Source organism: Mirounga leonina, unplaced genomic scaffold (genome assembly GCF_011800145.1).
Source record: "Mirounga leonina isolate KUSES-001 unplaced genomic scaffold, KU_Mleo_1.0 Mir_151, whole genome shotgun sequence".
Lineage (NCBI taxonomy): Eukaryota > Metazoa > Chordata > Mammalia > Carnivora > Phocidae > Mirounga > Mirounga leonina.
In genome coordinates this window covers 95,441,770-95,454,931 of record NW_023270377.1, presented here as the reverse complement: position 1 = coordinate 95,454,931, position 13,162 = coordinate 95,441,770, and the positions used below count along the sequence as shown (strand labels likewise).

Sequence of the window (13,162 nt, the reverse complement as noted above, 5' to 3'; positions counted from 1 at the left end):
ACAGGGCTGGTGAAGCAACTGCTGTGTTTTGTCACTGTGCCCATGCTAGGGGGAACATCGAAGTTTCTCCCTCTTTAATGTCAAGGCCGCCAACCCACTAGATACATGACTTCTCTCCAAGAAGCACAAGGAAGTTGCAGAACCTGAAGAAATGGGAGAACTGAACTCAGTAGTCAAGTAATGAACCTTAACAAGGAAATAAGGTTGGTGCCTGCAGGAGCAGACCAAGAGACAGCAATCACCGCTCCAGAATACAGGCTCCCAGGCAGGCCCGCGCAACTTCGGAGTACTTTCCCAAAGGTTCCTGGAGAAAAGCAGTGTTTCTCATCACAGGGCCGGCCCAGGGCCCAGAGTGAAGCGGTACCTGGCTGGAATTCGCATCAGATGGCTGCATGGCTGGCTCTGTGGCTTGGAGCCTGGTGCTTAGGAGGCTGGGTTGCGGCTTCACTCCAGTTATCTTTCTGTGAAGAAACACCCTGCATAATTTACAGAGCCTGCACTGCTAATCTCTACCAGCTGTCTCGCAAATGCCTGTGTGGAACCAAAGTGAGGCTTCAGGGAGCTGGAGGAAGAGCCAGAAGAATTCCTTTTGATGGGTCATCTTTGACAGCTGTGACTTTAAAATAATAAGGCTTTGGACGCATTCTGTAAACCCGAGTATTCATTGGCGTGTCACTGATTCCAAGAGCACCCTGATAACCTTTTTTCATCCTTCTCAAACCTACTGTATGGCTGTAAAGAAACAGAAAAGAAAACCATCTCATGGCAGTGCTAGGAATAGAGAGGGGTGGACCACTGCCCAATCAGAAATGCTATAACCTTCCAGAAATTAAAAAGGCAATGAGGTTGTTTTGGTCCATAAATAGATGGACGAGGCCACAGCCAGAATATGCCGAGGAACAAAGTCCGTGGTGTGGGAGGTAGGCGTACCCTCCCATGACTTGGAGTATGCAAATTACCACAAATGAAGTGGCTTAAACCAACACCAATTATCTTATCTTGCACTTCAGGAGCAATTTCCGAAGTCTGAAATGGGTCTTACAGAGCTAAAACCAAAAGCTGTGTTCCTTCTGGAGATCCTCGGGGAAAATCTGTTTCTGTGTGTTTGCTAGCTTCTAGAGGCTGTCCACATTCCCTGGCTTGTGGCCAAGCCCCCCACCAAAGCTCCCATTGTCACATCTCCTCTGACTCTGACCTTGCAGCCTACCTCTTAGAAGAACCTTTGTGATTATTTGAGCCACCTGGATAATCCACGCTACTCTCCCCATCACAAGATCCTTAACTTAATCACATTGCAAAGTCCCTATTGCTAGGTAAGGCAGCGTATTCAGAAGGTCCAGAGATGAAGATTGGACATCTTTGGGGGCCATTATTCTGCCTAGCACATGGATAAGGAGATATAGAGTGCAGTGAGAAGCAGGACAAGAAATAAGGCTTTATATACGAGATAGTTCCAAGCAGCTACACAAGTTGGTGCCACACACTGCAATCAGGACAACTGGTAACACTGAAATGTTTGCCCCCAGAATAAAGCTGGATAGACATTCTCCAAAAAAATCAGTCTGCAGGGGAAGGTCTGGGTTCCCTCACAAAAGAGAAAGATCAAGAAAAACACACAGAACAACTAATGTCAGAGGAAAGGTGGGGGGGATTGAAAGTTTCTGATTAGTATCCTCACAAAGATTTTAAAGGTTTTACATTCGTTAAACAAGAGTAGTTAGGACACCTGGGTGGCTCAGTCAGTTAAGCATCCAATTCTTGATTTCGGCTCAGGTCATGATCTCAGGGTCCTGAGATCGAGCCCTGAGTCAGGCTCAGTGCTGGGCATGAAGTCTGCTTAAGATTCTCTCTCTCTGCCCCTCCCCGCCCCCCCACCCCGCTACTCTCACCCTCTCTCTGCCCTTCCCCAAGATTCTCTCTCTCTGCCCCTCCCCGCCCCCTCGCTACTCTCACCCTCTCTCTGCCCTTCCCCCCCACTCTCATTCTCTCTCTCTCCTCCTCTCTAAAATAAAAGAAAAAAAAAAAAAACAGAATAGTCTACCATGAAAAGGGAGAAATTCTATAAAGATTCTTGGAAAATAAGATAGTGATTTGTAGGACAAAAATACAACCGGTAGCCTAGATAAAGTTGAGAACAACTTCAGACCCTAAGGCAAAGAGACAAAGGTAGAGAATATGAATGAGACGGAAGATAAATCCAGAAGACCCAACATCTATCTAACAACAGTTTTAGGAGGAGAAGAAAAAAAAACAAAACAGAAAAATAAATTAAGGAGCATAAATAATCAACAAAAATTTTCCCGAACTGAAGAGCCAGATAATTCTTTTGAGAGAGCCAAATGAGGGCTGAGCATACATCTTCACAAAATTATAGACCACCACAATGAGAGAAAAGACACAAAAGTCTCCACAGAGATTAAAAAAAAATTTTTTTTTAAAAACCAACCAACTAAACAAACAAAATGCCTCACCTACAAGGGAATGCAAATCTCAGTTCTCAATAGCAACATTATTTAGAAGACAATGAGCCATGATTTCAAAGCCCTGCCGAAAATTATAATATTGAATCTAAAATTCAAATCTTCAGACAAATGGTTCGTGGTGACAAGGGAAGAAATCAATACATTTTCTGACAGGTTTCAGGAAGTTTGCTCAGGAGAGGCATTTGGCAAGTCGCATTTTTATTGTAATGTCCCTGGGAGTTACTGCCACAAAATAAAGAAACAAGGAACGGATAGACAGACAGGAATATAGCTAGGGCAGACACTGCCGGTAGCTCACCCAACGCCCATGCTAACCCCCTTCCTGTGAGCCCGGGTGCTACGGAGACCGGAAAGTCAGAAGCTCCCCCTCCCCTGCTCTCAGTAGCTAGCTGCCCACAGGAGGTGACATGGTGTGTCCTGAGTCAGGTGAGGACAAATCCTGCTCCCCTTTCCTAACATCATAGGTGCTGAGCAGAGGCTGCCACGCAAATGTATTTCTGCCCAAGCTTCCCATCGTGCTCTTGCAGGTTTCTCCAGGATAAAATGTTCATTCCTGGCTCTGCCACAACTTCTCTGAAGAAGGTAGAAATTCTGTAAACTGCATATTACCCTGATATAAATCACTTACTGCTTAAATAAGCTAATGTGGATTCTGTGGCCTGACTTGGAGGATTAGGAATAAGAGTGAGGGAGGATAGGACAAGTGGTTATTGCTTTCATTATAAACGCTTCTGTATTATTTATTTTTTGCTATGTACATGTGTTACTTTGAAAAGTGTTTGTTTTTTAATTTTAAGGTAGGAGTGAAAAGAAAGAACAAAAGAAATAAGGCCTTTGTCTCATTCATAGATAAGCAAATCCATATGGGCCAAAAGCATGTGCATGGTTCTCCAATTCCCCAGTAACCAAAGAAATGCAAATCAAAATTATGCTATGCCCATTAAACTGGCATAAATTTAGAAGGAACATACTTATTACGGGTTGAGATGTGGAGAAACTGTACTTTCAGGTAGAAGTGTGAAATGTTACAGCCTCTTGAGAAACGAATCTGGAAACGCTGATTAAAATATGGATTAAAATTTAAAGTATATGTACTCTTCAATTCAGCAAACCCAGTCCTAGAGTTTTTCCACAAAAATAAATAAAACCACCTGAATTTAAAGACCGTTTGTTACAGTATTGTTCATAGTAGTAAACACTGATATAAAAAAAGTAACTAACCAATAAAGATTAAAAAATTAAATAAGGGGTACCTGGGTGGCTAAGTCAGTTAAGCATCTGCCTTCAACTCAGGTCATGATCCCGTGGTGCTGGGATCGAGTCCTGCATTGGGCTCCTTGCTCAGCAGAGAGCCTGCTTCTCCCCTCCACCTGCCACTCCCCCTGCTTGTGCCTTCTTTCTCAATCTCTCTCTCTCTCTCTGCCAGATAAATAAAATATTTTTTTAAAAATTAAATAAAAATAAATATATAAATTTTTTAAAATAATCGAATAAATCAGGGTTTACCCACACCATACCTTTTAGAAGAATGACTATCACCTATACCAGCTGATATAAGATACAGAGTTCCACAAAATGTGGAGTGAAAAATAGCAAGATCAAGTAAAGGGGGGAAGTTGCCCCAAATACAGTGAATAGTTCCACATTCTCCCTTTTTGCTCACATTGTCCCTTCTATTTAAAATATCCTTCTTCCCTGACATCAACCTCTTAACTTCTGCCTAGCAAATCTTACCCACGTTGAGTATAAATTAGCTTTACCATTTTAGAAGAGCAGTGCAAAAATATGATTCAAAATATAAAATGTATAACCATTTGACCCAACTATCTTATACTTCTGAATTTATAAGAAAGTATATAATATCAAAAAAATAAAGAAAACAATTCAAATATTCATCATGAGGGGGGCTAGTCAATGATTTATGATATATATGCTCCATAATATTATACATCGACTAAAAATGATGATGGAAGTCATATTGATTGATTAAAAAACATCTGGGACACACTGTGTAAGTGATAGAGGTCACTTACAGAAGAGCATATTACGACTCAAAAGTATAAAATTAGGTGTATTTACCTGTGAATATATTCATATTTATTTGTAGAGACATTGAGGATTTCCCAAAACATTTTAACAGTGGTTATCTTTGAATGTGTGAGATCTGAGCTAGTTTTAGTTTCTTGTGCTTTTTCATTACTGTGTACTATTTTCATTTTTACCCAATTATATGTTATATCTTATAAACACTATACGCTATTTTTTAAAAGTTGAGTGTGCAGCTCCATCTATAACTTCCAAGTTTTAGAATGTCAAATTATGTTCAATAGATTTAATACAATAATAACTGACACTGAGCATTTACAATCTATCCAGTACCATCCTAAGTACTTGTACATATATTAACTTACCTTCACAACAAACTTAATAGGCAAATACAATCATTATCCAAATTTTATAGTGAGGGAAGTGAAGTATTAAAGGGTTATTTACTTTAGAAATCCAAACTGCAGTATTTCTGAAATTTTTTCAACAGTTTTAAAACAAACAAAAAAAAGTTTTCCATTTACCAGCCCTCACCCCATTATCTAGAAGTCAACTAACCAGAGCCCCTTATTCAATCTCTGCTTCCCTAAGCCATCTATCTGGTTTTTATTTTGAAGTTTGAACTCTTTGTTTTGTTTTGTTATTTGTTTTTTTTTTAATTATGTTATGTTAATGACCATACATCATTAGTTTTTGATGTAGTGTTCCATGATTCATTGTTTGCATATAACACCCAGTGCTACATGCAGTACATGCCCTCTTTAATACTCATCACCAGGCGAACCTCCATCCCCACCCCCTCCCCTCTAGAAACCTCAGTTTGTTTTTTTTTTATTTATTTTAATTTTTTTTTATTATGCTATGTTAATCACCATACATTACATCATTAGTTTTTGATGTAGTGTTCCATGATTCATTGTTTGCATATAACACCCAGTGCTCCATTCAATACGTGCCCTCCTTAATACCCATCACCAGGCTAACCCATCCCCCCACCCCCCTCCCCTCTGGAACCCTCAGTTTGCTTCTCAGAGTCCATAGTCTCTCATGGTTCGTCTCCCCCTCCGATTTCCCCCCCTTCATTTTTCCCTTCCTGCTATCTTCTTCTTTTTTTTTAACATATAGGGTGAACTCTTTCTGTTTTTAGCCATGTGCCCTCTCCCCTCTGTATTTTCTGCCACCCTTAAAGCACAGCGTTGGTGAGGCTTTCTAGTATTGGGCTATGCTCATTTACATGCACCAGTATCTGTGTGGTTATAAACTCATCCTTTGCAAGGTTTTCCTTCATTCTGCGACACCCAGAAGGCAAGGGAAACATAATAAATGACTCAAAGTTTTAACGCTTAAAGGGTTGTCACATGGAAAAAAAATGTTCAACAAATACAGCAACCCAACACCCGTGCACTTCACATTTCAGAGCGCGCAATGGAAGACATGTAATTACTACAGTTAATTGGTTCCTGGTAAAATGTCACTGAGAATAAGAGCTCATTAATATATCATTTCAATCACTGGAGACACCAGGTGCTCTTACGTGGGGTCTGCTCTGTGGTATCAGTACTGACATCTTTCTCAGGGTCACTGCCCTCTTCAGAGGAGAAAATACAAACGCCAATTTGTATATTATGACTTGGAATGCATTCTCTATAGTTTCTGTAAAAAGCCATACAAATTATCCAGCCAGGTAAACTTCTACATAATTCAGGGAGATCCACGTGAGATTTCTGTCTAAAAGCCTGACCTTTACACATTAAGCAGGTGTGTGAGTTAGATAAATATAAATGCAGATGAGTAAAATATACTATCTCTGACTTGTCTTTATTAATGCTATTTTGGAAATTTTTTTAAAAATTGATCAGACTGAAAGGAAAGCTGTTACATCAAGATTATCTCACAGGTCATGTTTCCACATCAGAGAATTAAATCAGCCCTGGAGATTAAAATAGTTCAGGAAAAAATTCTAAATGTATTCCAGCAATTTTTAACATCATCTCTCCTGCTCTCGTATACCTCAGTATTCATATAACTCCCAGATCTCTAAATGATGCAAGTTGAAATGGGAATGAGAATGATGATGAAAATAATAAAGGAATAGAATGAGGAAGAGGGGAGAAGAAGGAAAAGGAGAGGGGGGGGAGGAGCAGGGGGAAGAGGAAGAGAGGACAAGAAAGAGATGGTAGTGGTGGTGATGATGATGATGATGATGGTGATAATGGTGATTGTGGTGAAGAAGATGCTGGTGGTTGATAATGGTGATGCTGCTGAGGGCGGTGGTGATGATGAAGATGATGGTGATAATGGTGAAGAGGGTGGTGATGGTGAGGATGTGATAGTGGTGATGTTGATGCTCATGGTGGTAGTGGTGATGATGACGGTGAAGATGATGCTGGTAGTGGTGATGATGATGGTGATGGTGGTGAGGGTGATGTTGGTAGTTGATGATGGTGATGCTGCTGATGGTGGTAGTGGTGGTTGGTGGAAGATGATGGTGATAATAGTGAAGGAGATGCTGGTGGTGGTGATGGTGGTGATGATGCTGGAGACAACGGTGAAGATGATGCTCGTGTGGATGATGTTGGTGATGATGATGACGACAGTGGTGAAGTTGATTGGGGAAATGATGGGTGCCTTCTTGCATAGCCACAGGTACACACTTCTAGGTTCCTAACACAGGAGTACATTAAAAAGACAGTCATTGGAACTGAAAGAGAAACGACATTTCTAGATTAGACATTTCTTCATTTTATTTTTTAATTTAGTTATTATGTTTAGCAACCAATCTCAATATCACCTTCCAAGAGAGATACTTCTAACATTTCCAAACTTGTGGGGGATTTTTAGCCAAATATGTTCGTCCTCAAAAAGGCGGGGAAGGGATTTTCTCACCAGAAGAGTGAAATTGTCTCTAGATGGAAAAGTTCCTTCCTGAAAAACATTTGTGCTTTTCACAAAAATGAGTATTTATTAATGTGGAAGATTGATCTCGAAATGTTAAGTAAAAAAAAATCAGGTTACAATATAGAATGTACAACATGAAAATCACTTTGTTTGGAGATATGACATCAATACATAGTTAATTCTGGGTTGTGGAATGATAGATGATTTCATGTTTTTGGATTTCTTTGCTTTTCTATATTTTTCCAAACTTTATTTTGCAATGAGCATGCAATACTTTTGTGCTGAGATAAAAATATTCTTTTAAGCCTATGCAAAGAAAGAGGATTTTTTTTTTCTGGTTGTAGCTGGAATACTATAATTGTTAAATGGAATGCTTCTATGGAGAAAGCAATGAAACCTGAAAATACAGACCTCACCTCTCTGCTAGGGCTGAACTTAGAAGCGAAGGGGCTCTCAGGGAAAAAAAAAATAATAACATGACATGTTGAAGAGGAAACATTTCCAAGGGTCAGGGAGAGGTGTCTGAAGGAGATAGAGTTCATTTCAGCTCAACAAATACTTATTTATCACCTTCTCTGTACCAAGCAGTGAGCTTTGCAGCAAGATAGAGAAGCAGAGCGTGCAGGGAACCTACAGCCCAGCAGGAGAGACAGCAATGGGAGCACCTGACTCCAATCCAGGGCGGAGAGTGTTCTGCAGAGGTGAGCCCTGGCTTCCATTAAATCCCAGAGAGACCTGGAAACAGGTGTGAGGGTAGGTTCCTCAGGGAAATGGATATAGAAGCTGAGTGAAACTAAAGGAGAGAAAGAAGAGAGAGAGGGCATGTTCCAGGCAAAAGTAATGACACTAACAAAGACACATCAGTGAACCACCAGGTGTGTTTGTGGAATCACACAGGGAGGCATGTGGATAGTGCAAGAGTAACAAGCAAGGCAGACAAGGCCGGTGGGGTTCGGAGGCCCCGCCCTTGGATATCAAGACTAGGAAGGTTGGAATTTAACTGGTAGGAATGGAAATCCATTTATGGGTTTTAAGTGGGTTCACAATACTGAGCCCTGTGTTCTCAGTGAGGATAAGAAACCCCCCACCCTTTTGTGTTCCCGAAATGGCTTCACAAAAATGTCCTCTGCACATGACTTATGCAAGACACACTTTATCATGACTCCCATAAGACCACGATGCTGCCCTTGTTTACCTTTGACAAGACTGAACACATACTTTTCCCCTTTTACCAGGCACAGACTGTATTAGTTTCCTAGGGTGGCCATAACAAAGAAACACATCTAGGTGGCTTAAAACAACAGAAAAATTTTTTCTCACAGTTCTGAAGGCTAGAAGCCTGAAATCAAGGTGTTGGTAGGGCCATGTTCTCTCAAGACTATAGGGAACCTCCCATTCCATGCCTTTCTCTTAGCTTCTAGTGTTGCCATCAATCTTTGGCATTACTTGGCTCGAAGATTAGGGCCCACCCTATGACCTCATCCTAACCTGATTACATTCAGCAAAGACCCCATTTACAAATAAGACACATTCACAAATACTGGGGGTTTGGACCTCAACATCTTTTAGGGGGACACCATTCAACCTAGACCCTCCAACTTCCCATTCTTTTCTCTTTTTTTCCTTTCTTTTTTTTTAGAGAGAGAGCAGGTGAGTGAGCAGGACTGGGGGGAGCAGTCAGAGCAAGAGGGAGAGACAGACTCTCAAGCAGGCTGCACGCCCAGCATGGAGCTGGACACAGGGCTTCATCTCACAGTCCTGAGATCATGACCTGAGCTGAAATCAAGAGTCAGACGCTCAACCGCTCAACGGACTGAGCCACCCAGATGCCCCTCCAATTTCCCATTCTTTATTTCATGAATGATTCAAAATGTTTGTTCCCTGGAAACTAGCTAGCCACAGGGGAAAAACATTTCTTGTGCTGACTGAAGCTTCCCCTATTTAAAATACAACCTTAATTATAAATCATCCCATCTGCCATGTGCTTACCCCTCCCTGTAAAAGTCTAAGGCAAATCCACTCTCCTAAGACATCCTGAGCTTCAGATCTGGGGTACTTTCCCTATTGCAACAGGCTGAATAAAATCAACTTCTTTGTTTGGTTTTTGTCTTTGACAGTGCGTAAGGTGTCATGGTCAAATTCTCTCATATATTTTGAGCAGCAACCCACAGGTGGGATGGAAGTGAAGGCTGATGGTTGATGTTTGGACTCAGCTCAACCCAGACCGCTCCATAGGACCACTGCACTCATACCTTCTTTGCTAAGAACATTAGCTGCTGACAGCACTCAGGGACAGCTAAAGCAAGTCTCTGAGGGAATTGCCTTAGCTTATTCACTGTTTAGACTCTAAAGATGAGACAGATGTGACAGGATAATGTATTTGTGGTTTCTTACTTATAACTCTAGGTATTTTCCTTCTCCACTCTCCAGCAAATACAAAAAAGGAGCCAGGCCTGGTGTTGCCTTTTCTTGTGTGCTTTTGTGTTGGGGGGGTTGTGGGGAGAGGGACTCTCTTCCTCCATCCAGACTTTTGTGTCCAAGCCCATGACTCGGTGAAGCAGTTAGGCTGCGTGGTCCCAGAGCAGTGGATGGGGTTAGGCTGGGCATGTAGGAGCAGCCATATCAAAAGCAGCTGGTAGCTCTTTCCAAAAGAGTCTTGCAAAGGAGATAAGTTTTTGCAGCCCCTTAAGGAGAGATACTGGAGTTGGCTCAGGGATGCTGGGGAGACAGAATATTAAGAGAGGTGACCGTGGGAACGGTAGCTAAAGATGGCATGCCACTGCTTGACAGGGAAGCAGTAAAGCCAATCAACTTCCAATAAACCATGTGAGTTTGAACAATGAGAATCATAGCTATCACAATGATAGGCTAGAGACCAGAGGCCCTTCTGCCAAAACCACTGCCCAGATCCTTCTATGCATGCATGGAAATGGAGCATCCTTCCAAACACGATTGAGACCTAATTTCTTACCCTCTAGAGAGTTAAAGCTCAAAGTCAGAATAAATTTGGTTTATAGTAACAAGGCCTCTCTTGCCCCCCAAGAGTGTAGACTAAATTGTGGACTGCTAAGGAGGCCAGGCAAGCCAGCCAGACAGCAGTAGAAATCAGACAGCTACCTACTTGAGCAGCCGTGTCTCTCCAAGCTGTAGCTCGGTGATCATAATTAAAACCCTCTGGAAATCCACTCTTCAGGAAACCATGGTGGGTCACTTCTTCCAATGCCCCACAAACCAAAATGCCTTCTGTCTCCTGCTTGTTCCTCATTCATTTTATAAAACAAGAAATTAAACTTTCATCTCTGGGTCCAAGTTGACTTAAATCCAGTCACACAAGTGCAGGCTCATGGGTCTTCCTGCCCCTGTGGGAATTGGAAAAGAAAGGCATGGAGCGTCCCTCCTTCCAGGAACCCCCCTCAGTTGGGCCTCTGTTTCCAAATGGGTAAATGAGAATATTACAAGAAGATAGACTCTCAAACCCATGTGGCAACAACAAACCAACTAGTGTGCACTGGGGAGAAATGTTGGCTGGTGGCTAGAAACGCTCAGGAAAGAAGGAGGAGGTGGTTTTGTGGAGAATGAGCCTTTCCCAGGAAACCTGCTTGAGAAGTGGGATATTCCTTTTGTTTGTTTGTTTGCTTGCTTTAGCCCCTCCTGCTGCCAATCCTCTCAAAAATGTTGGAAGTCCTATCTCAAGTCTCCCACAGTGAGTCTCTGCTGTCCCCTCCCCTCCAACCAGACAAAGTCACCGAGACCCCCCAACACTCCAGGCCCACCCCACCCATGGCTCCCACTTGGGTCCTGTGTTTTCCTGAACTGCCCTTCCTGGTGCTCCTGTCTCTCTGAAATCAGTTCACTGGCCCTCCTGGGGGTGCCAGCGGCAGACGCCCTTCAGTAGAACTCTGGGTCCTCTCCCTGCCTGCCCCCTGATAGCATCTTAGGACAACAGCTCTCAGGGCTGTTCAGTGCTATCAGTTATAAAGAAGAGTCTCATTTGGACCATTGAGACTCACCTTTCAGGAGCTAGGAAGTCCTGCCCAGGAAGAATCAAATCTAGTCTCCCATGCGATGTAAAGGCTTTCCCCTTCTCCCAGTTGGGGGCCTGACCCATAGCACAGAGAGAGAAAGAGCCTGGTCGGTCCCCGCACTCCTCCTCCCCTCTCTCCATCCTCCCTCTTCCTCCTCAAGGGCTGGAAAAGCATGAGAGAAAGAGCCCCTCTTCCATAACTCGTGCTGTTCCCCTTTACCAGCAACAGCCTTGATGTGACAGGTATTCCACACTGGGGCCACATGTGGGTTTGGGGAGTTCTCCCAGGGGACCTCCATGCTGCATGATTGCTGAACAAGAAGGATGAGCTCCTCACCACCTTCCTGGAATATGTCTCCCCTCACCTATTCTCATTCATACACCCCATAGCTTTGCATGGCTCGGAGTCTTTCCCCAGGAGGCCACCCTCTTCAATCTGCTTCTATATTCTTCCACAGCACCCACTGGGTCCACAGGACACTGACCAATCCTTGGCAGGCCATGTGGTGGGAACGCAGGCAGCCCCCAGCTCTGACATCACAGGCTGTTCCCCTCCTCCCCCTCCTTCCAAGTTTCCCCTGCCAGAAGTGGGTACCAGTCTTTATGCTCACAATACCTTCTCTCATCCGGGGACCTGTGCCAAGTTCTCCCAAGACCTCCCCCACTGTGCTCTGTGCCAGGAACAGCCCCAGAATGGGCCTACAGCTTCAACTCCTCAGCAAGCATCAAGCCCAGTAGTGGGCACCAGGCTTTCTTCTCTCTTGTCTTAGGGGAGGTGAGGACAACCCTACCCTCTTCCAAATGGAGAGGAGAGAAAACATCCCCCATTCGTACCAGGCAGACCACCTACTACTAAAAAACCCAGTAAAGACCTCCTCTCACATTTATAATCTGCTTTTATAAACTGGTAGGAGGGCGTGAGGGGCACAGAACTGGGGAGCGGCCAGTGAGGACTGTAGGACATCCAGGCCACCTCTAAGTAAGCCCTGGCAGACAGCTCTTTCATGAGCTCTTAGACAGTGCAAGTAATTAGGTTATGTTATTTTCAGCTTGAAGGCTTCAGTAGAAAACCTGAAATAACAGGAAAAATTTTGCATGTGATCTGGCTACATATTTGAACATTCCCAATCCTTCAAAGCCCCAAACCAGCTCCCAGCCCCTTCAAGATGCCTTTCTGCCCTGACAAGTCTGGCCCTCCCTGAGATCTCTTTTTCTGGAACATCCAATGCACTTAATGTCAGAACAACACATTCTGATGAGTAAATATATTCTGTCTCAAGTTGGTCTCTTGTTGTTTCTCCATGATGTTCCCTATAGCACAGCAGACTTTTTTTGAAGACAAAAAATGTGCTTTATACTTATTTTGTATCCCCTATGGCTTTTACCACTTTGCTGCAAACATAAAGGTGCTCAATGCATATCTGAAGTGAGTTGAATTGAATTTTCAATCAGACCACGCTAGATGGATGGAGCCTCGATGTGGCTTGGGGAGCGGGGCAGCAGAGCAGAAGAGACACTGCACACAAAGTTTCTTCCTGAAATGTGGGTGCTGTAAAATTGAAGAGAGGTTTTTTAAAGGTAACACGTGCTGTCATTCCTGGGAGCTAGGTACTGCTGTTCACACATCTCTGGGAACAATAACCTGGGCTCAAGATCCGATGCACGGGGTCCATTTGCGCAGGCAGGGGCTGGCACCAGCACTGTGAAAGGG

General features: G+C 43.2%; 1 protein-coding gene across 1 annotated transcript; it reads right to left on the bottom strand.

The window, feature by feature from the left end:
- Positions 1 to 6,037: 6,037 nt before the first annotated feature.
- LOC118011689 (cell wall integrity and stress response component 4-like) lies at positions 6,038 to 12,741 on the bottom strand. The gene is made up of 3 exons (XM_035006546.1): positions 10,549 to 12,741; positions 6,694 to 7,193; positions 6,038 to 6,182 (listed from the first exon to the last, which is right to left on the bottom strand). Exons 1-3 carry the CDS (start codon positions 10,690 to 10,692, stop codon positions 6,038 to 6,040), a joined length of 789 nt encoding a protein of 262 aa, XP_034862437.1. The 5' UTR covers positions 10,693 to 12,741.
- Between the last annotated feature and the right edge of the window lie 421 nt (positions 12,742 to 13,162).